This window comes from Loxodonta africana, chromosome 10 (genome assembly GCF_030014295.1).
Source record: "Loxodonta africana isolate mLoxAfr1 chromosome 10, mLoxAfr1.hap2, whole genome shotgun sequence".
Taxonomy (NCBI): Eukaryota; Metazoa; Chordata; class Mammalia; order Proboscidea; family Elephantidae; genus Loxodonta; species Loxodonta africana.
In genome coordinates this window covers 82,509,837-82,533,710 of record NC_087351.1, presented here as the reverse complement: position 1 = coordinate 82,533,710, position 23,874 = coordinate 82,509,837, and the positions used below count along the sequence as shown (strand labels likewise).

The 23,874-nt window shown below is 37.6% G+C and overlaps 1 protein-coding gene across 1 annotated transcript in view; it reads left to right on the top strand.

The window, feature by feature from the left end:
- LOC104845421 (cytochrome c oxidase assembly protein COX16 homolog, mitochondrial) overlaps positions 1-20,835 on the top strand; it is a 30,652-nt gene extending 9,817 nt beyond the window's left edge. The window contains exons 2-4 of the mRNA XM_010588708.3: positions 3,782-3,853; positions 16,551-16,613; positions 20,485-20,835. Of these exons, the coding sequence (XP_010587010.1) occupies positions 3,782-3,853; positions 16,551-16,613; positions 20,485-20,601 (252 nt within the window). The 3' untranslated portion in view covers positions 20,602-20,835. The remainder of the gene's footprint in view (positions 1-3,781; positions 3,854-16,550; positions 16,614-20,484) is intronic.
- The last annotated feature ends 3,039 nt before the right edge of the window (positions 20,836-23,874 follow it).

Below are 23,874 nucleotides of genomic sequence, written 5' to 3'. Positions count from 1 at the left end.
CAGCTCTCCACTCAGCCCTGCTGATACCATGGGGTGAGGGGTGGTTTTTCCTTTAGTGTTTGGCTGGAATAGGGTGTGTATTGTCAGAAAGGTTTCCTGTTCTGCTAGGCTGCCCTGCTTCTGGTTCTTTGGATATAGGGAGTAGGCTTTGCTAGGAGCTTTTTGTTTGTTTGTATCTGTTGCCAGTCCCAGATTGCAGGCTTCTCCAGCACCCATTCTGGGATATATGGGAGGCAAAAAGGAAAGCCAGGAAAATTGCTGCTATGTTTTCTCAAGTCTTGAGGTTCCTAGCCAGTCCACCTTCTTTCCATCTTTCACAGTCCTCCTATTTTTGTTTGTTATATTATGTCCAGGGATTTTAGTTGTGAGAAGGAGAATTAGCATGGAACAAGGCCACTTTATCTTGACTGGAACCGGAAGTTCTCTTCCTGAGCTTTTTCCTTTCCAGTTGATACACCTTTTTTTTTCTTTTTCTTATCTTATACTGTATAAGACTTACAATTTTGTGCTGAATAGAAGTGGTGGTAGCGGATATTCTTATTCATGATTTCCAGCACAAAAGCTTTCATAATTCATTGGTAAGGTTTGTATTTGTTGTACTTTCTTTCTTTCTTTTTCTTTTTTAAGGATTTTTACATCTGTATTCTTAAGAAAAACTGGCCTATGATTTTCCTTTCTTTTTTTTTTAATTTTTATTAAGCTTCAAGTGAACATTTACCATTCCAATCAGTCTGTCACATGTAGGTTTACATACATCTTACTCCCTTCTCCCACTTGCTCTCCCCCTATTGAGTCAGCCCTTACAGGCTCTCGTTTCATGCCAATTTTGCCATCTTCCCTCTCTCTCTATCTTCCCATCCCCCCTCCAGTCAAGAGTTGCCAACACACTCTCCCGTGTCCACCTGATTTAATTAGCTCACTCTTCATCAGCATGTCTCTACCCCCCCACTGACCAGTCCTTTTCATGCCTGATGATTTGTCTTCGGGGATGGTTCCTGTCCTGTGCCATCAGAAGTTCTGGGGAGCATTGTCTCTGGGATTCCTCTAGTCGCAATCATACCATTAGGTGTGGTCTTTTAATGAGAATTTGGGGTCTGTATCCCATTGGTCTCCTGCTCCCTCAGGAGTTGTCTGTTGTGCTCCCTGACAGGACAGACATCGATTGTGGCCGGGCACCAACTAGTTCTTCTGGTCTCAGGATAATGTAGGTCTCTGGTTCATGTGGCCCTTTCTGTCTCTTGGGTTCTTAGTTGTCGTGTGACCTTGGTGTTCTTCCTTTGCCTTTGCTCCCGGTGGGCTGAGACCAATTAATGTATTTTAGATGGCCGCTTGTTGGCATTTTGATTTTCCTTTCTTGTAATGCCCTTGTTAGGTTTGTGGTCAACTTTATGATGGCCTGATAAGCTAAATTAGAAAGTGTTCCTTCTTTTCCTAGTCTTTTAAAAAATTTGTGAAAGACCAGGGTCTTTCATCCTAGTTGTTTAGAAGAATTCACCAGTGAAGCCATATGAGCTTGACATTTTCTTTGTTGGACTTTTGTTTTTAATTACAGATTCAATTTATTATATAAGACCATTCAGATTTTTTTTTCTTCTTGTGTCAGTTTTGGCAGGTTAATTTTTACTAGGAATATTTTTCTTAATAATATCTTACTTTTTTCCCCCATTTCTTTAGAATGGGTTATGATGTCCCCTTTGTATTTCTTTTATTGGTAATATATTCTCTCTTTAAGAATCAGTTTTTGGTTTTGTTGATATTCTCTGAATTGTACATTTAAAAAAATTTTTAATTTTCTCTTGATCATTATATTCTTCTGTTTCCATTTGGTTTAATTTACTATTATTTTTCTATCATTTTGAGATTAATTTTTAGATTTATTTATATTTTTAGTATTTCCCTTTAAGCTTCCTAGTGTGAAGGTTGTAAATAACATAGAAAGGCCACCTACTATATAGTAGTCTATGCCTCATATCAGTGATGCCATAAAGAATGTTTTGTTTAAGTAGGTTATAAAAAAGGATACTCTGTCCCACTCTGAGGTGGCATAAACCATAGTTTTCTCCATTAGTCAAAGACAAGTTGATGGGTTTGGTCTGTGTAGCTTTTTTTTTTTTAAATAGTTCTGTTAAGATTTTTATTTCATAGAGAAAATTAATATTTAGAATTACTAAGTAGGATTTGCATGCTGTTATTAAGGACTTTGTATAAGTTTTCCACTGAATGCAGTGGGAGCCATTGTAGGGTTTTGAGCAGAGGAAGGATATGATCTTATTTACACTTTTAAAAAATCCCCTGGAATCCAAATAACAGTCTATTGCAGTAAACCTGATGATGAATTATGGGGTCTGGCACCAGAGTGGTAGCAGTGGAGAGTTGAGAAAATAGAAGCAAAAGAATTTGCTGTTGAATGGATTTGATGTGGGGTATGCGAAAGAGAAGAGTAAAAGATGACTACAAGCTTTGTTTGTAAGCAACTGGAAACATGAAATTGCCATCAACTGAAATGGGAAAGGCTACAGGACAGGCAGGTTTGAGGAAGGGATATCAAGAGTTCAGGGATGGACCTGTTGCATTTTAGATGGGGCCTAAGGTGGAACAAGGAAGACTGAAGAAGAATTGACGCCTTTGAATTGTGGTGTTGGCGAAGAATATTGAATATACCATGGACTGCCAAAAGAACGAACAAATCTGTCTCGGAAGAAGTGCGGCCAGAATGCTCCTTAGAGGCAAGGATGGCGAGACTGCGTCTTACATACTTTGGACATGTTGTCAGGAGGGATCAGTCCCTGGAGAAGGACATCATGCTTGGCAGAGTACAGGGTCAGCAAAAAAGAGGAAGACCCTCAACAAGGTGGATTGACACAGTGGCTGCAACTATGAGCTCAAGCATAACAACAATTGTAAGGATGGCTCAGGACCGGGCAGTGTTTCGTTCTGTTGTGCATAGGGTCGCTATGAGTTGGAACCGACTCGACGGCACCTAACAACAACAATAAAGCTGGAAATATTAATTTGTGAGTAATCAGCATATTAATGTTTTTAAAGGCATAGGTTGGATTGAGGCCATAAAAGAAGTAAATGTAGATAAAGAGGAAGACTGACATTTTTCCCTGGGGCACTTCAACACTAGAGGACAGAGGCTTCCTGGAGGAGCCAATAAAGGAGACTAAGAAGAAATGACTTTCTCAGGTAGAAGAAAAGCCAGGTGTAAGGGAAGAGAATCAACAGTGTCAAATTTTACTCATCAAATTAGATGACAACAGAGAATCAACCATTGGTTTTAGTAACTTGGGTGCCACTGATGGTTGGAATGGGCTTAATAAAGAGTAGGGGGAACAGTGAGTATAGACAACTCATTTGAGAAATTTTTTACTGCAAAATAGTACAAAAAAAAATAGTAGCTGGTGGGGAAGTAGGGACTAGAGAAGTTTGTTTTTTGGTTTGTTAAATTGGAGAAATAATGGTACTTTTTATGATGAGTCATGCAGTGATGAGCAAGAACTTGATGACACAGGAAAGAGGAGAGAATTAATGAAGCAGCGTCCTTTAGAAGGTAAGAGGAAATGGGATTTAGGGTACAGATGTTTCTTGGAGACAGTATATACTGGGAAACAGACTGTACATACATACACTTTTCCATCTACTCTGAAAAGATGAATGGTAACTCGCCAGGAGAAAATGATCTATAAGACTTTGTGGAATCTGTCTCTGTGGGTGTTTAGAGAAGTAATCTCTAAATTTTGCCATTCTTTTATTTGATTGTTCCCTTTTTTTGTTTCAGATGCTGATTGTTGGAGGTTCTTTTGGTCTTCGTGAGTTTTCACAAATCCGATATGATGCTGTGAAGATTAACGTAAGAACTAAAATTAGAGTTTGACATATGTTTATATATGTGTGTCCTGGTTTAGAGGAAGTGTATACTCAGTATTCCAAGTAGTCTGAGCTTTGTGTTACTTTTCAAGGCTAATATATACTATCTGGGCTGTTTCTTATTCTTTAAAATAATGCTAAAGATGACATGGAAGTGAATCATGGAGTGTAAAGAATTAGTAATCTTAGACTCCTTAGTCACTGGGAAATTTGTAATGTTGTTAGATTTCTTCCACAAAATATACTTTGGTGAAGTTTTTAGGATTTGTCGTTTGGTGCCATTGAGTCGGTTTCGACTTGTAGCTGTCCTATGTACAACAGAACAAAATGCTGCCTGCTCCTGTGCTACCCTCACAATCGTTGCTATGCTTGAACCCGTTGTTGCAGGCACTGTGTAAATCCATCACATTGAGGGTCTTCCTCTTTTTCGCTGACCCTCTACTTTACCAGGCATAACATCCTTCTCCATGGACTGGTCCCTCCTGATAATGTGTCCAAAGTATATGAGACAACGTCTTGCCATCCTCGCTTCTAAGGAGCATTCTGAGTGTACTTCTTCCAAGACAGATTTTATTTGTTCTTCTGGCAGTCCATGGTATATTCAATATTCTTTGCCAACACCATAATTCAAATGCATCAATTCTTTTTCGATCTTCTTTTTTTATTGTCCAGCTTTCACATGAGGTCATTTTAGAATTTAGAAGGGACTAAGGAACCGCCACCCATCTGTCAGCTTGTTGTACTGTGGTGGCTTGTATGCTCCTATGATGCTGGAAGCTGTGCCACTGGCATTTCAAATACCAGCAGAGTCACCTATGATAGACAAGTTTCAGCAGAGCTAGCTTCAAGACTAAGACAGACTAGGAAGAAAGGTCTAGTGACCTACTTCTGAAAATTAGCCTATGAAAACCCTGTGGATCACAACAGAATATTGTCTGAGATAGTCATGGAAGATGAGGCCCCTGGATTGGAAGGTTCTTCAGGATAGCCTCAACAGTGAACTCAAATATACCAGTATTCATGAAGGTTGTACAGGACCAGGTGGTATTTCATTTTGTTATATAGAAGGTTGCCATGAGTTAGAGCCAACTCTACAGCAGGTAACAACAACCTATTCTCATAATGTCTGTTTTGTGGTAGGACTGTATTAGTTTGTTTATATACATTATTCTCTTGAGGAAAATGAGGTTCAGAGAGATTAAGTAACTTTCCTAAGGTCACATGGCTATTTAGTGATAGAGTTAGGGTTCTCACCCTCTGTTATTACACAGTTGCTTTCAAATTTACACAAAGTGATACATAAAAACTCTTTGGGTCATTCACTGAAGCATGTAGTTTTTGTTTGTGACATTTGTGTTTTTTCCAAGTCAGATATGTATTTCATTAGCAGACCTCAGTAATGTTGGTGGGAAAGTAAAGAGTATTAAAGGCCTATTCAATATTCGTAGTTAATTTTATGGTCTGAGAGAAACACCACCTTAAGCTAGCCTTAAAGACAGTAGGTATGTGAGTAAATATTACATTTAAGAAGAGTGTATAGTTCAAGGGAATGGAGCAATTTTCAACTGTGTTTAAAGGTTTCTGTTATCACCCCAATTTATCAAGCAATTTTTTCTCTTTCTGTTTTAAGATGAAAGTTATAGTAATCTGACTTTTGGAAATGGGAAGACATGCATATTTGAAAAATAGTTGAGAATTTTTCATGTGTTAATCAATGTATTAGGCCCTACAGATAAAGATTCAAGAAACTGGTCCTTATAAAGCTTATAGCATAATCGAGGCCAGAGACATCTAATTTAAAAATGTACCCAAACATACCTATGCCCAATAAAATGCTGTATAGAATTATACCATAAAACATCACTGAAACTGCAAGGAGAGGCAAACAGTTTAGACTTGGAAAAGGGAATTAGGGAGGTTTGCTAGCGGTATCAGCCCTTGAATTAAGGCTTTAAGATTGAGTAGGAGTTAGCTAAATAATGGAAGTGATTTAATTCCTATAAGGTAGAGGGAGCATTGTGTATATGGTCAGATATTCATTTTAGAAATATCTCTCTGGTAAAGTGGTGTATAGGATGGAAGGGCAGTGCGGAGCAAGATAGGAGGGAAGATATTGTTTAGATTGGAGGTCAAGAGACCCATTAGGAAGCTATGGCAGTAGTGTAGGTGAATAATAACAGCACTTGAAATAAGATATTTACAGTGAAGACAAAGAGAAATGATGGACTCCAGAAAAAATTTTAGCAGCAAATTGATAGTATTTGATGACTAATGTCATGTATGCAATATAACAATATGGGTAAATGTAGGCGGACTCAAGGCTTTTAGCTTTGAGAAAGGGATAGATGGTGGTGCTAATCACTGAAAAATACAGGATTAGTTTCACCTTTCTTTGGAATGGGTACAAATACAGATCTCTTCCAGTTAGTTGGCTAGGTAGCCATCTTCCAAATATCTTTGCATAGACGAGTGAGCACCACCAGCCCTGCGTCTCAATTGGTATTTCGTCAATTCCTGGAGCCTTGTTTTTCGCTATTGTCTTCAGTGCAGCTTGGACATCTTCCTTCAATACAATCGGTTCTTGGTCATATGCTACCTCCTGAAATGGTTGAACGGTGACCAGTTCTTTTTAGTACAGTGACTCTGGATTCTTTCCATCTTCTTTTGATGCTTCCTGCGTTGTTCAATATTTTGCCCGTAGAACCTTCAGAATTAAAACTTGAGGCTTGAAATTTTTCTTCAGTTCTTTCAGCCTGAGAAATGCCAAGAGTATTCTTCACTTCTGGTTTTCTAACTCCAGGTCTTTGCATATTTCATTATAATACTTTACTTTGTCTTCTCGAGCCACCCTTTGAAATCTTCTATTCAGCACTTTCCCTTGATCATTTCTTCCTTTTGCTTTAGCTTCTCTCTGTTCAAGAGCAAGTTGCAGAGTCTTTTCTGACATCCTTTGTGGTCTTTTCTTTCATGTGGTTTTTTTGTGTGTGTGTATTTTAGGTGAAAGTTTAAAGCTCAAGGTAATTTCTCATTTAAAAATTTATACACAATTGTTTTGTGACATCGGTTACAGTCCCCACAATGCGACAGCACACTTCCCCTTTCCATCCCCAGTTCCCTGTGTCCACTTGACCAGTTCTTGTCCCTTCCTGCCTTCTCATCCTGCTTTTGGAAAGGAGCTGCCCATTTGGCCTTGTATGTCTGATTGAACTAAGAAGCACATTCCTCATGTGTATTATTTTTTGACTTACAGTCTTGTCTAATCTTTGAAGAGTGGGCTTCGGGAATGGTTTCAGTCATGAGTTAACAGAATGCCCAGGGCTATAGTTTTGGGGGTTCCTCCAGTCTCTGTCAGACCATCAAGTCTGGTCTTTTTACATGAGTTTGAATTCTGTTCTAATTTTTCTCCTGCCTTGTCTGGGATTCTCTGTTGTGTTCCTTGTCAGGGCAGCCATTGGTGGTTGCTGGGCACCATCTCATTCTTCTGATCTCAGGCTGGAGTCTTTGGTTCATTTGGTCTTTTGGGCTAGTATTTTCCTTCTGTCTTTGGTTTTCTTCATTACCCTTTGCTCTGAGTGGAATGCGACCAATAGATGTATCTTAGATATCCTCTTGCAAGCTTTTAAGACCCCAGGTGCTACTCAACAAAGTAGGATGTGGAATATTTTCTTTTTTTTTTTTTTTAATTGTACTTTACATGAAGGTTTACAGAACAAACTAGTTTCTCATTAAACAGTATACATATTGTTTTATGACATTGGTTAACAATCCAACGACATGTCAACACTCTACCTTCTTGACCTTGATTACCCTATTACTAACTTTCCTGTCCCCTCCTGCTTTCTAGTCCTTGCCCTTGGGCTGGTGTGCCACTTTAGTCTTGTTTTGTTTTATGGGCCTAGCTAATCTTTGCCTAAAGGGTAAACCTCAGGGTAAACCAGGAGTGACTTCATTACTGAGCAAAAGGGGGTATCCGGGGGCCATACTCTCTGGGTTTCTGCAGTCTCTGTCAGGCCAATAAGTCTGGTCTTTTTTTGTGAGTTAGAATTTTGTTGTACATTTTTCTCCAGCTCTGTCTAGGACCCTCTACTGTGATACCTGTTAGAGCAGTCAGTGGTGGTAGCTGGGGACCATCTAGTTTGTACTGGACTCAGTCTGGTGGAGGCTGTGGTAGATGTGGACCATTAGTCCTTTGGAGTGATCTTTCCTTGTATCTTTAGTTTTCTTCATTCCCCCTTGTTCCCGAAGGGGTGAGACCGGTGGAGTATCTTAGATGGCTGCTCACAGGCTTTTAAGACCCCAGAAGCTACTCATCAAAGTAGAATGTAGAATATATTCCTTATAAACTATGTTATGCCGATTGACCTAGATGTCCCTGAAACTATGGTCCCTAGGGCCCAGCTCCAGTTACTCTGGCCCTCAAAGTGCTTGGACGTGTCTAGGAAACTTCTATGCTTTTGTTTTGGTCCTATTGTGCTGACTTCCCCTGTATTGTGTATTGTCCTTCCCTCACTGAATTTAACCTTTGTAAATTTTTTTTTTTTTTTCCTATCTAGTTAGTAATTTCTCCCTTCTCCTCCCTCCCACCCTTGTAACCATCAAAGAATGCTTTTTTGTGTGTTTAAACCTTTTCTTGAGTTCTTCTACTAGTGGTTTCATGCAATATTTGTCCTTTTGTGACCTCATTATTTCACTCACCATAGTGCCTTCGAGATTCATCCATATTGTGAGATGTTTCACAGATTGCTCATCGTTCTTTATCATTGCATAGTATTCCATTGTGTGTATGTAGCATAATTTGTTTATCCATTCATCTGTTGATGGGCATTTAGGTTGTTCCATCTTTTTGGTATTGTTAATAGTGCTGCAGTGAACATGGGTGTACATATTCTATTCATGTGATGGCTGTTATTTCTCTCAGGTGTATTCCTAGGAGTAGAATCGCTGGATCATATGGTATTTCTATTCTAGCTTTTGAAGGAAGCGCCGTATCACTTGCCAAAGTGATTGTACCATTTTACATTCCCACCAGCAGTGCATAAGAGCTCCAGTTTCCTCACAATCTCTCCAACATTTGTTATTTTGTGTTTTTTGGATTAGTACCACCCTTATTGGGGTGAGATAGTATCTCACTGTAGTTTTGATTTGCATTTCTTTAATGGTAATGATTGTGAGCATTTCTCCATATATCTGTTAGCCACTTTGGTGAAGTGTCTGTTCATATCCTTTGGTCATTTTTTGGTTGGATTGTCTTTTTGTTGTAGAGGTGTTGGGTTTTCCTATAGATTTTAGAGATTAAACCCTTATTGGATATGTCACAGCCAAAATTTTTTTCCCAGTCTGTAGGTTCTCTCTTTATTCTTTAGGTGAAGTCTTTTGATGAGCGTTAAGTGTTTGCCTTTTAGGAGCTCCCAGTTACCCCATTTGCATGGGGAATGCTTTCAGTCTTCCTCCGTTTAGAATGATGTTGGCTCTTGGCTTTGTATAAAGGCCCTTTATTATATCACGGAATTTCCTTTCTATTCCTATTTTGCTGAGAGTTTTTATCAGGAATGGGTTTTGAGCTTTGTCATATGCCTTTTTTGCATTGATTGATAAGATCATGTGGTTGTCATCTTTTATTTATGTGATGGATTATGCAGATTGATTTTCTAATGTTGAGCCATCCCTTCATACCTGGTATGGATCCCACTTGGTCACGAAGTATTATTGTTTTGATATACTGTTCAGTTCTGTTGGCTAGAAGTTTTTTTTTTTTTTTGAAGATTTTAGCATCTATGTTCATGAGGGATATTGGTGTATAATTTTCTTTTTTGTGGAGTGTCTTTGCCTGGCATTGGTATCAGAGTTATGCTGGCTTCATAAAATGAGTTTGGAAGTATTCCTTTCTTTTCTATGCTCTGAAATGCCTTTAGTAGTAATGGTCTGAACTATTCTTTGAAAGTTTGGTAGAACTGCCCTGTGAAGCCATCCAGGCCATAGCTTTTTTTTTTTTTTTTTCCTTACCTTTCTAATCTCTGCTTTTATTATGAGTTTATTTAGTTTTTCTACCTCAGTTTGTGTTAGTTTAGGTAGGTAGAATGTTTCTAGACATTTATGCATTTCCTCTAGACTTTCAAATTTGTTGGAGTACAATTTTTCATAGTATTCTGTTATGATCCTTTTTATTTCAGTTGGGTCTGTTGTGAAATCATCCATCTCATTTCTTACTCAGGTTATGTACTTCCTCTCCTATTTTTCTTTTGTCATTTTGGCCAATGGTCTGTCAATTTTGTTGATTTTTTCGAAGAACCAACTTTTGATCTTGTTGACTCTTTCAGTTATTTATTCTCTATTTGGTTTATTTCTGATCTAATCTTTATTATTTCCTTTCTTCTGGTGCCTGAGGGCTTCTTTTGTGCTATTTTTCTATTTGTTTGAGTTCTTGGGTTAATGTTTTGATTTTGGCCCATTCTTCTTTTTGGATGTGTGCATTTATTGCTCTATATTGCCCCCTAAGCACTGGTTTTGCTGTGTCCCAAAGGTTTGGGTAAGATGTGTTTTCCTTTCCATTTGATTCTATGAATTTCTTTATTCCAGCCTTGATTTCTTCTATAACCCAGTAGTTTTTAAGCAAGGTGTTATTCAGTTGCCATGTATTTGATTTTTTTCCCTTGCTTTTTATGTTACTGATTTCTACTGTTACAGCTTTATGGTCAGAAAAGATACTTTGTATTATTTCGATGTTTTGGATTCTGTTAAGGCTTGCTTTGTGGCCTAAGATGTGGTCTATTCTGGACAGTGTTCCATATGTGTTGGAAAAGAATGTATGCTTTGCCACTATTGGGTAGAGTGTTTTGTATATGTATATGAGGTCAAGTTGATTGATTGTGACATTTAGATCTTCTATATCTTTATTGAGCTTCTTTCTAGATGTTCTGTCCTTCACCAAAAATTGTGTGTTTAAGTCTTGTACTATTATCGTGGAGCTGTGTATTTCTCTTTTCAATGCTGTTAGTTTGTTTCATGTATTTTGGGGCTCTGTCATTGGGTGTGTATATATTATGGTTTTGTCCTTCTCGTGTATTGACCCTTTAATCATTATATAGTGACTCCTTCCTTGTCCTTTGTGGTGGATTTTGCCTTAAAGCCTATTTTGTCAGAGATTAGCATTGCCACTCCTGTTCTTTTTTGGTTGTTGTTTGCTGGATATATATTTTTCCATCCTTTGAGTTTTAGTTTGTTTTGTCTTTGTGTCTGACGTGTGTCTCTTGTAGATAGCATATAGATGAATTGTGTTTTTTAATCCATTCTGCCACTCTCTGTCTCTTTACTGGTGCATTTAGGCCATTTACATTCAGTGTAATTATTGATAGATACGAGTTTACTGCTGTCATTTTGATGTGGTTTTTTTTGTGGTGTTGACAGTTTCTTTGTTCCACTTAATTTTCTGTGCTGAGTTCTTTATGTATTTTCTTTTCATCTTTTTCATTATTGTTGATTTTGTGTTTGCTGAGTCTTCATGTTTTCCTTATTTTTTATTTTGATGGGTGGGTTTGTTAGCTTCCTTTGTGGTTACCTTGAAATTTACCTTTATTTTTCTAAGTTTAAACCGGTCTCCTATTTCTTGATATCACCTTAACTTCCTCTCCATATGTAAGTTCTATGACTGCATTATTTATTCCCTGTTTTATGTTTTGTCATTGTCATTGCTTACATATTGACATCTCTGGCTTCCTATTTTCAGTCTTTTAGCTTTGATTTGTTTTTGTGAATGCCCTGTGTGGGTTGATATCTGATGGATCTGTGTGTCCTAGTCTTGGATTGTTATCTGATATTGTTGGTTCTCTAACCAGAGGACTCCCTTTAATATTTCTTGTAATTTTGCTTTGGTTTTTACAAATCCCCTTAACTTCTGATTATCTGGAAATGAGCTTCAGGTATATGCCGTGCTGTTTTATGCTAATTAGGGCATGCAGTATTGAATTGGCCCACACAGGTCTGGGCAGGGGTAAAGGGCACTGCAAGTCTGTGAACCCCTTATACTAGTGACTGGGCAAAGGAGCAGGGCCTCCTGACCTGCCCTGAGTTCCCACCTTAGGGGGCATGGTGTTTTTTAGTACTGAGGGACTGATGTGGGCACGGAGAGCATTGAGTTCCTAGTTAACAGGGCACGGCAGTTGTTGAATACCTGGAGACTGGTGTTGGAGTGGATGGGGGTGGGTGAGGGGAAGTAAGTGTTTCTCTGCTTTGAAACTCTGGAAGAGGAGGAGTTAGTTTGCCCCCCCCACAGTAGGTTAGAAGATTGCACTTAACTTTCACAGGTCTGCTCCTACTTGCTTCTGGAGGTGTGTGAAGATTCACTGCTGTGTGGCTGTGCCTGATGTGAAGCTCATCTTTGAATGTTGGTGCTTGACTCAGCTGGTGTACGCTGCACACATTCAGGTAGCAGGGTGCTGGCAATCTCATGATCTGTACTTCTCTGCTGCTTTTGAATTTTCTCTCCTTCCACCTGACACTCAGTCTAATTCTTCTGCTTTGTCTTTGATGAATAGGGTTCTTCGATTTTCATATATGATCGATTCACTTGTTTTTTCGGGTCTTTGTTGTAAGAGGGATGACTGGGAGCATCTGACTATTCTGTCATCTTGTTCCCTCTTCTCTTTCCTATCTTTTTAATGACCTTTTGCATTCTTCATGTATGATGTCCTCGATGTCATTCCACAACTTGTCTGGTCTTCGGTTATTAGTGTACAATGCATCAAATCTATTCTTGAGATCGTGTCTAAATTCAGGTGGGATATACTCAAGGTCGTATTTTGGCTCTCATGAACTTCCTCTAATTTTCTTCGGCTTCAACTTGAACTTGAATATGAGCAGTTGATGGTCTGTTCCGCAGTCGACCCCGTCCTTGTTCTGACTGATGATATTGAGCTTTTCCATCGTTTCTTTCCACAGATGTAGTCAATTATGATTCCTGTGTATTACATCCGGTGAGGTCCACGTATATAGTTGCCGTTTATGTTGTAGAAGAAAGGTAATTGCAGTGAATAAGTCATTGGTCTTGCAAAATTCTATCATGCGATCTCCAGTGTCCTTTCTATCACCAAGACCATATTTTGCAACTACAGATCCTTCTTAATTTGCCACTTTTGCATTCCAATCACCAGTAATTATCAATCATCTTGTTGGCATTTTGATCAATTTCAGACTGCAGAAGTTGGTAAAAGTCTTCAATTCTTGTTTGGCCTTAGTGGTTGGTGTGTAAATTTGAATAATAGTTGTATTAATTGGTCTTCCTTGTAGGCATATGGAATTATCTTATCATTGACAGTGTTGTATTTCAGAATGGACCTTGAAATGTTCGTCTTGCTGATGAATCTGTTGCTTATTCCTTTTCAATTTGTCATTTCTGTCATAGTAGACCATATGATTATCTGTTTCAGCTCACTAATGCCTAAGATATCAATGTTTACTTTTTTCCATAGCCATGCCAATAAGATTGAGTGTAAAATTCTTTTGAGGTTCTCTTGTTACCAGAGAAAATGCCCTTGGTTCTTGTCTTTGGTGTAGGAAGGAATTCAAATACTGAGACAAGTAGTGCCAGGCAAGCAGAGGTTTATTAGCTAGCAGAGGGTTAGTAGCAAAAGTACACTTGACCAGGGAGTATCAAGCGGGCTACTCCCAGAGAAAGAGAGAGAGTCTGAGTGCCCCAATACAGTTGTTTGCTTAGGGCTTTACACCCTTTTCTCCTACCTCCCCCTGTTAACATTTAACTGCCAAGTCAGGGACCCCTGTAGGGACCATTTCCTCTTTCTCTTTCTCCAGTACCCGAGTGCAAGCTATCCCCCTTATACTCTCGTCTTCAGAACATTTTTGACTGTATTTGAAATGTTAACGCTGATTTGCAAATTGTATATTAAGTAAACTTCAGTCAATTTCTATTATTGGCTTAATAGGATTTTTGCTTTAACACACATTTAGGCCCTTGATCCATTTTGACTGGTTTTTGTGCATGGTGTAAATCATGGAACCTGATTTATACTTTTGCATGTGGAAATCCAATTTCCCTAGCACAATTTATTGAAGAGAATTTGCCCTTCCTCGGTGAATGGACTTAGCACCCTTGCTGAAAATCAGTTGACCGTGCAAATATCATTCATAATAGAGAAGCACTTGAAGCATTCCCATTAAAGCTAGGAACCAGAAAAGAATATCTGTTACTTTTTAATACTATCCTGGAGGTCATAGCCTATACATTCAAACATCAAAAAGAAATAAGTGAAACCTGTAAGAGCCAGAACTCGATGAGACTTCCTTGTTTTTCCAGGTCTCACAAATTTTCTGCCTTTGACAGTGTGCAGTCTTACCACTTTTCTGTCACTCTTTATTAGTAGAAAATATTTGAGTTTTCCTTCTCTGTTTTCCTCCTTACACAGGTTCTGGTTTTCACAGGTTTTACTGTAGCATAAATTTTGGAAAGAAAGAGATGAAATTGTTATTATGTACAGATGAAATGTTGTCTACCAAGAAAACTGAAGAAGATTAACTAAGAACTCTAAGAATGAAAAAGACAGTTTTACAGTGTGGTCCTTGACTTCTTAACACTTTGTCATTTCATTTTGATTGCCTCTTTAATGTGCTAACTTATTTTAAAAACTTTTTTAGCTTCCAGATATATTGGTTAATGATTTTAGGTTTTATTGATCATAGTTAGTGAATATGGTATATATGACAATATTTTTACATGTGAATTTGCCTAGTTTTCCTTTATGCCCTAGAAGAGGGTTAACTTTCATAAATATCTTTTATATTGTTAGGTGCCATTGAGTTGGCACTGGATCATAGTAACCTTACGTATAACAGAATGAAGTGTTGCCCGGTCCTGTACCATCCTCACAGTCCTTGCTATGTTTGAGCCCATTTTTGCAGCCATTGTGTCAATCCTGTCTTGTGTATATTTGGGAGGAAAACGCTGGCAAGATTTTATATATACCTATTAGAAAAACTTGTTAATTATTTTATTCGTATCTGCAATATTCATATTTATTTATGGTCTGCTGCTCTATTAGTTTTTGAAAGAAGTATGTGAAACTCTTCCACTATGTATTGTCTATTTATTAATTGCTTCCTGTATTTTTATCCGTTTTTTGCTGCACAAATTTCAGAGCAATGTAGTCACTTAACATTTTATAACAAATCTAATCTTGAAGAATTGTTCCATTTATCAATATAAAATGTTATTTGTTGATGCTGTTTGCCTTGAATTTTATTTTGTCCATTGTAAATATTGCTATCTCTTGATTTCCCCTGAAACCTAGTTTTTTTATTTTTTGAGTTGTGTTTTTTTAACCCTTTGCCTTCGATGTTGTGCTTTTATTCTTTTTTAAGTACATTACCTGTAAGTAGCATTATATAGCTGGATGTTTAAAAGTTTCAGTGAGAAAACAGATGAGTTGAACACTTATTGGGATTATTGGTATGTTTGTATATATTTCTACCACTTGAAACAGTGGTTGAGAAAATTCAATCAAGTAGAAGCCAAGAAAGAAGAAAAGGAAAAACACAGAGAAAACAGTGAAAATGAATCGAGGTTCCAAGTGATCCTCTCTCAGTATTATCATTGAAAATATAATTTCATTTTCTTTGAGCATTTGAAGTTTCTAATGAACAGTCTTTTTTCCTAATGTTCATTCCTTTGTAAGTAATCTGTTTTTTCATTCTTTTAGCCTTTGAGATTTCCTTTTATCCTTAATATTCTGAGGTTTTACTATGCCTGGCTAAGAGTGTGTTCTTTCAGGCTAAGGACTCATGTCTTTTCTATATAATAAGGAATTCTTTAATCATTTCCCTTTCTCTTGTCTCTTCATTTTCTAATTCTGGAACTCTTAATAGACATATAATGGAACTTTTGGATTTAGCATTCATAATACGCATTTTCTTTTATTCATCTCATCCTTACCTCTTTGTGCATATTCTAGTGGAATCCTTAGGTTGTACTTCCCTAGTTTACTGTATTGCCCTTAAGCAGTGTCCAGTCACTGTTCATTCATTCCATTTAATTTAGTATTTCTGTTGTTTGTGTTTTTTAATTTCAACAGTCACATTCTTCTTTCCTAAAAACTTTGTGATACACGATAACATGGTCTCAACCATTTACCACCATAAAATCCTGTCTAATTCTCTTATAGCTATTTCTTTGTCTCTGGTCTGTGGAAGATGTTCTTTGTTTTCAAGAGCAGCATTATATTTATTAGTATATTTCTTATATCATTTCTATGTAACATAATTTAGGGTGGTGGTAATTAATAGCATGAGCCCTAGAGGCAGAGAACCAACAACGTCCAAAGCACGCTTTGCCTCTTTGACAAGTTATTCACACTCCCTGTGTCTGATTTTCCTTCCTTGTGATAATAGGGATAATAATAATAATACCTATCTTGGATGGTTGTGAGGATTAAATGAAATAATATGACGAAATTTCTGGCAGAGAACAAGTGCTTAGCATATGTTAGCTGTTGTTGGTTATAGTAGTGATGGTCGTAGTACATTAGTTGTCATTATGCAATTAGAGTAGATGAAAATTTTACCGTGTATTTATAATCTGCCATGCTATTCCAGACGTTTCTCCTATAACTTTTAAAATTGAAAATTGAATCTAACAAATTCAAATAACTTACTTGGCGCCTCTTTCTTTTCTACAGATTGATCCTGAACTGGAAAAAAAACTGAAAATGAATGAAGTATCACTGGAGTCAGAGTATGAGGTACAGTACGTCTGTACTGTTTTTTGTAACAAGCTTTTAGTCAGTGACTGGAATCTATCTGCCTCAGATAAACTGCCAGAAAAAAAGTTATCTTGACTATACCATATGGGGACAACCAGGTAGTCACTTGAAAAGGAAATAAAGATGGATCCATACTTCAATTTTAGTTAATTTTAGATGAGTCATAATTTAAAAACAAAAAAATGCTAGAAGTACTAGGGGACAAAATGGAGAATTTTTTTTGTGTGTGTGGTCTCATGTCAGGAAAACATATTTAAATATGATACAAAACCCAGAAGCCATAAAAGTAAAGATTGGTAAGTCCATACATAAAAATTCAGAAGTTCAGCCTAGAAAAAAATCCTGTATATGAAGCCACAAGTTAATGAGAAATCATAAGAATATTCTTTATCTTATCATGATGAATTAATTGATTTTAATGTAAAGAGCATGTACAAATCAATATGAAAAAGTTCAACACGGTAGGAACATGGGCAAAGCATGTCGAGAGTAAAGGAAATACATATGATTCTTAAACATGTGAAGAGATGCTCAGCTTAACTCATTGTAATAGTAATGTTTGTTACAATTATGCGGTGCCATTTTCTGTCCATTTAATTAACAAAAATGAAAGAGTTTAATGGTACATTGTATTATGGGGTGTAGTGAGGGAGGACATTCTCCATCTGTGATGGTTTGGTCATTTTGAGGGAAGTTTATTTTTAAGTTTTTTCTTGACTGTGGATCATTGCAAATGACTTCAGACACCAACTACCAGGAGTTAGACCAACTCCATAGGTGAAGGGCACAGTCCTCCACAAGTCTGCCCTCACTTCAGATAGCAGCCGCAAATTCAGGAGTTCCCAGGGCCACCCTCATTTCTGACCAGCTGGCTCTAAATTCAGGGGTTCTCACTACCCCCTCAGGTTTGATAATTCACTAGAACAAGTCACAGAGCTCATTGAAATTGCTGTACTTACGATTACAGTTTTATTATAGCAAAAGGATACAAATCAGAACCAGCCAAAGGGAGAGATGCATAAGGCAGGGTCTGGGAGGGTCCCAAACTCAAAGTGGCCCCAAAGACATGTTACTTTCCTGGCACATTGATGTACAGAGAATATCTTCAATCAGGGAAGCTCACCAGTGCCTTGATGTCCAGCGCTTTTAATGTGAAGCTTCATTAAGTAGGTGTGGTTGAGTGTATCATTTGCCATGTGATTAAACATTAGCTGCCTTCCACTCCCTGGAGGTAGGGCTCATACTGCATGGCCCAAAGCTCCAAATCTCTAATCACGTGGTTAGTTTTTCTGATGGTTTGGTTTTGGGTTTTATCCTGGGATAACTCATTAGCATAAACTATCTAGGGGCTCAACATGAGTTACCTCATTAGCATAATAGGTGTGGTGCAAGGGATCCATTTTAAATAACAAAGATACTCCAATCATGTAGGAAGTTCCAGGATTTTAGAGTTAGCCCTGGTGGTCCAGTGGTTAAGAGCTGCTAACCAAAATGTCGGCTGTTCTAATCCATCAGCCGCTTCTTGGAAACCCTATGGGGCAGTTCTATTCTGTCTTACAAGGTCTCTGTGTGTTGGAATCGAACCTGTGACAAAGGCCAGACCTCTCCTTGTCATTTTTGATTAAAAGGTGAACATAATACATTAAAGAAACTTCTGAAGAGTGTTGATTCTTGTTTTTGCAGGTAGTTCTTCAGTTATTGGCTGATTACCTTGAACATGTGTTTACTTTTTTTTTTTTTTTTAATATTGTGGTTTTGGTGAAAGTTTACACAGCAAATTAGGTTCCCGTTTGACAATTTCTACACCAAATGTTCAGTGACATTAGTTATATTTTTCACAATGTGTTAACATTTCTTTCAGCACTTCTTGACTCTAATATCTGTTTCGCACTCCATGTTAGCTGGCAGCTAAATGGTAAACCTTGGTGGTCTTGTCGAGGCATGTACAGCCTAGTCTTCAGCTACTCTGCATGTTTTGTGAAATGGAACTCTTTCTTTCACAAGGACTGGGCCATTTTTACGTGAAGTTGTCCTGCCAGCCTTGCACCCCATCTAAGAATTACCTTAAATTCTCGTGAGCACATATATCTGCCTTATCTGGGTGGTGCCTATTTTTGTTTTTTTTTTAATTGTCGTGCAGATATACACAACAAAACATTCACTAGTTCAGCAGTTTCTACATGCACAATTCAGTGACACTGATGACACTCTTCATGTTGTACAACCCTTTTCCCTGTCTTTTTCCTAATTATTCTACCACTAATTAACATATACTCAGTGCCTCCCAAGCAAAAGCTCTCCCTTTCCCCCCCTCACCTTTGGTAACCACTAATAAGGTTTGGTTTCTATATATTTGCATATGTGAGGTCCTATGGTATTTATCCTTTTGTGATGACTTATTTCACGCAGCACGTTTCATCCATATTGTGGCATGCATCATGACTTCATTTTTCTTTATGGCTGAATAAAATTCCTTTGTATGTGTGTACCACATTTTGTTTATCTGTGCATTAATTGATAGACAATTAGGTTGTTTCCATCTTTTGGCTATTGTGAAAAGTGCCACAGTGAACATTGTTATATAGGTTTTATCCTTTTTAAAAATATTTTATAATTTTAGATCATTGCATAACTATGCTTAAAAAATACTTGACTCTCTGGTACTGTAAATTACTGAAATTTTGTTCATCCATATATATTTAATACCCTTGATAAAACTGCAAGTAAAATTTATAGAATGACTTCATTCACTGCTTCCCCGTTATATGGTCAAAAATTGTAACTTACTACTTGTAGATATATAAGCACTTTCTCAGTAGTGATACTGTGGAGGATTTGGCAGTAGATTTTCCTTTTAATTCTTTTAGAAATCATAAAATTTGAAAACTGAAGAAATCACATAGAGAATTTGGTCCAGCTTTTTCATTATTACTTACGAGGGAATTAAGGCCTAGATTCTAGATAAATCACTTGCCCAAGGTTATACAGTTAGTAAAAGAGTAATGCCTAGTATCCATGTGTCATGGTAAATTTATACCATTTTTCCTGTTTCTGAATGAATATAAGCTATTGTGTTCTCTCAGCCTTCTTTTCTATCTTACTCACTCAATTATTCCATAATAATCAAAGCAGCGTATGTAAAAATTATTGTCAGAGTCGTGGCCAGTAGAAGGGTAAAGAAACATTTATGTAGTTCCCTTTTACCCTACCTTCATTTCTGTGCTTGAGAGAGACTTCAGACAAAAATGAAGATAGGATGATCCAAACTGTAATTGAAACTATGTCTGACTGCCTGAAATGCTGTTGCTCATGGCAGTTGTGAGAACTGCCTTTTTTTTTTTTTTTTATCCTCCTTAAGCCCAGCCTCATTTTTTGAAGCCAGGACACATCATCTTGGTCTCTTTTCTTCCTTGTTGCAGACTTTAGAGCCTCCACTTTTTTTCTTTTCCTCTCATCCTCTCATTTACTACACCATCTGTGTGGTCCCTTTTAGTCATTATGCCAGATCAGCCTTCAGATTTGGACTTTGTTTTCCCGGCTTCTTCCTTTGTGCTCAAAATCAAAGCATATTCACTCTTTTTCTGTTTTAGTAGTTTTATACTTACTTAGATATTGATGTTAGATAGGCACTAACATCAATAGCAAGCACAAAAACTTCCAAATACTAAGAAATATGACATCTCTTTAATTATTATGCTTGTTCAGCAGTAAATTTAATTGCTAAAATTATAATTGACAGCTCATTAGATTCTTTCCATTCACCTGTTTATTCATTTATTTAGTAATGTCCTGATCAAAGCCACAGAGCCCCTACACTAATATGAATGCCTTAATTTTTGTGGTTCTGTAGAAAATAAAGGATTCTGCTTTTGATGACTGGAAGAATGTTCGAGGACCCAGGCCTTGGGAAGATCCTGACCTCCTCCAAGGACGAAATCCAGAAATCGTTAAGACTAAGACAGCCTGAGTATGCTGATTCTGTTTTTTTTAATTAAATATGTTATCAATTGGGCTTCCCACTATATGCTCATATATAGTGCTAAGAAAATTCCAGAACTGCAGAACTCTGTATATGAGTAATTCAATGGCAAAGCAATCTTGATAAAAATCTGTATACTTCCCAACTATCCATTTGCAAATGAAGGTAACAGCATTGGCAACATATGTTGTACACCTCTCAATAAAAATGTAGATACTATCACTCAAGAGTCATTTATTCTACTCCCCAACTGCCACTCATATTCCTTACTTACCAGCCACTAGGGGGACATCTTGGATATTTCAACCTGATTCCTAATGAAAACAGTGGATCAGCGTCCAAACTCTCAGTAAAATCAAGCAGTGATTTTATGTCAAACCTTTGTAGGAAAATCAGTGGTGATCACAGTCTGAGAAGAGTCTTGGTTTTATTGACATTACTTAATATGGTGTGGTGATCAGTCCTCAAAGTATCACATGATGTTTGTATTGGTATCATTAATTTAACTGACATCAGCTTAGAGGAAGTTGACTTGAAAAAAAATGTGTTAAGGAAATTATTGTTCCTGGGTAAAATAAAAATCATGGAGTGACACATGATTATATGCAGCTGTAGCAGATTTGTTTGGGTAATGCACAAATTTGGGGAACAGTGATTTAAGGTATGCTTTATGCCTTTTTTATGCCTTAGCATAATTTGACCCTGTAAGTTTTTTTTTAAACCTTGGGTTTGCTATGATCTAATCCCTAGGCAAAAGGATGGAGTTGAGAGAAGTTAGTTTTTTGTTTTGTTTTAACTCTTTTTCTCCTTTCTGCCTATCTTGGGCAGCCTTGTTTTCCCCCACCCAGTTTTTCAGTCTGAGTTCTAGATGCCTAAAGCCTCTCAACTGAAATACTGCCCCTATAACTACCAAGAGATTATAAATCTTCTACACCTCTCACTCCAATCAGAATCTCTATTTTCAGTCTGTTTAGGAAAACCAAAAGCAAGCTGATTATCCGATGGCCATAATTTGTGCTAGAGATGATTCATAAGATACAGTTATCTCAAAGAGCATTTGAATTTAAAAAAGAGCTTCTTAAACCAATTGAATGTTAAACAGTAGAATGTTTTGAGCAAAGGGAGTTGTATCCCTAGCCTGTTCCTATTCTTTAAATCCACCAAAACAGAATCAGAGAGGGTTTTATTCTTAAAAATCTATTGTAACCAGACATCAGTGTGAGCCTCCTCCCCAAACCCACTCCCATGCTACCACCCTGCTGCTAAATGTATGATCTTTACAAACAATAATCTTTAATTTCCTATTTGTTTCCTCAATTTTAGGGGAGGATTAAAAGGAGATAGCTATATAAAGCACATAGCACAGCCCTAAGTGGTAACCATGATTGTTAGGATTTAGGCATCCTGTTTCTAAAAGGTTGCATACTCCTTGTACTGTATATTTTTGTCCCATTTTAGGTATAAATTATATCTTTGAAACATTGAGTTTTTTTCCTCCTAACCCTTGTTGAATTCTCCCCACTCCCTCCTGCATACTCACAGACTAAGAACACATTATTTTACGGTGTATATTCAATGTAGTAAACATTGCCTCTGACACAAGCATTCATTTTTTGAGGTCTACTACAAAATTTAAGTGTTTATTAGAGAAGCTGATTTAGTGGATTAAAAAAAAAAGTAGAACTCATAAAATTGGAGGAGACAGTGTTAGAAACCTATAATATTTGACTTCTGATATTCTGATTTTTCACACTTATACTGTAGAGTTTCAGAAACCCACTGCCCACTGCTGTCGAGTTGATTCTGACTCATAGCGACCCTATAGGACAGGGTAGAACTGCCCCATAGAGCTTCCAAGGACCGCCTGGGAGATTCAAACTGCTGACCTCTTGGTTAGCAGCCATAGCACTTAACCACTAGAGTTTCAGAACAAGTGCTGCATTGTGACTGTGTTAGGTTCTTTGCTTTGGTGATCTCTATTTTGTTCAACCATTTCAAGAGGTAGCATATGATGAGGAACCGATGGAACTGAAGGAAGAAGTCCAAGCTGCACTGAAGGCATGGGCAACAAACAAGGCTCCAGGAATTGATGGAATACCAATTGAGTTGTTTCAACAAATGGATGCACCACTGGAAGTGCTCACTCATCTATGGGAAGAAATTTGGAAGACAGCTACCTGTCCAACTGACTGGAAGACATCCGTATTTATGCCTATTCCCAAGAAAGGTGATCCAACTGAATGTGGAAATTATTAAACAATATCATTGATATCACATGCAAGTAAAATTTTGCTGAAGATCATTCAAAAATGGCTGCAGCAGTATATCGACAGGGAACTGCCAGAAATTCAGGCCAGATTCAGAAGAGGACATGGAACCAGGGATATCATCACTGATGTCAGATGGATCCTGGCTGAAAGCAGAGAATACCAGAAAGATGTTTACATGTGTTTTATCAACTATGCAAAGATACTCACTTGTGTGGATCATAACAAATTACAGATAACATTGCAAAGAATGGGAATTCCAGAACATTTAGTTGTGCTCATGAGGAACCTGTATTTAGATCAAGATGCAGTTGTTTGGACAGGACAAGGAGATACTCTGTGGTTTAAAGTCAGGAAAGATGTGCGTCAGGGTTGTATTCTTTCACCATACCTATTCAGTCTGTATGCTGAGCAGATAATCAAGAAGCTGGACTGTATGAAGAAGAACAGGGCACCAGGATTGGAGGAAGACTCGTTAACAGCCTGCGTTACACAGATAACACAACCTTGCTTCCTGAAAGTGAAGAGGACTTGAAGCACTTACTGATGAAGGTCAAAGACCATAGCCTTCAGTATGGATTGCACCTCAACATAAAGAAAACAAAAATCCTCACAACTGGACCAATAAGCAACATCATGGTGAATGGGGAAAAAAATCTAAGTTGTCAAGGATTTCATTTTACTTGGATCCGCAATCAACACCCATGAAAGCAGCAGCCAAGAAATCAAAAGATGCATTGCCTTGGGCAAATCAGCTGCAAAAGACCTTTTTAAGGTGTTGAAAAGCAAAGATGTCACCCTGAAGACAAAGGTGCGGTATTTTCAGTTGCATCATATGCGTGCGAAAGCTGGACCATGAATAAGGAAGCCTGAAGAAGAATTGATGCCTTTGAATTGTGGTATTGGTGAAGAATATCGAATATACCATGGACTGCCAAAAATACAAACAAATCAGTCCTGGAAGAAGTACAAACAGAATGCTCCTCAGAAGCAA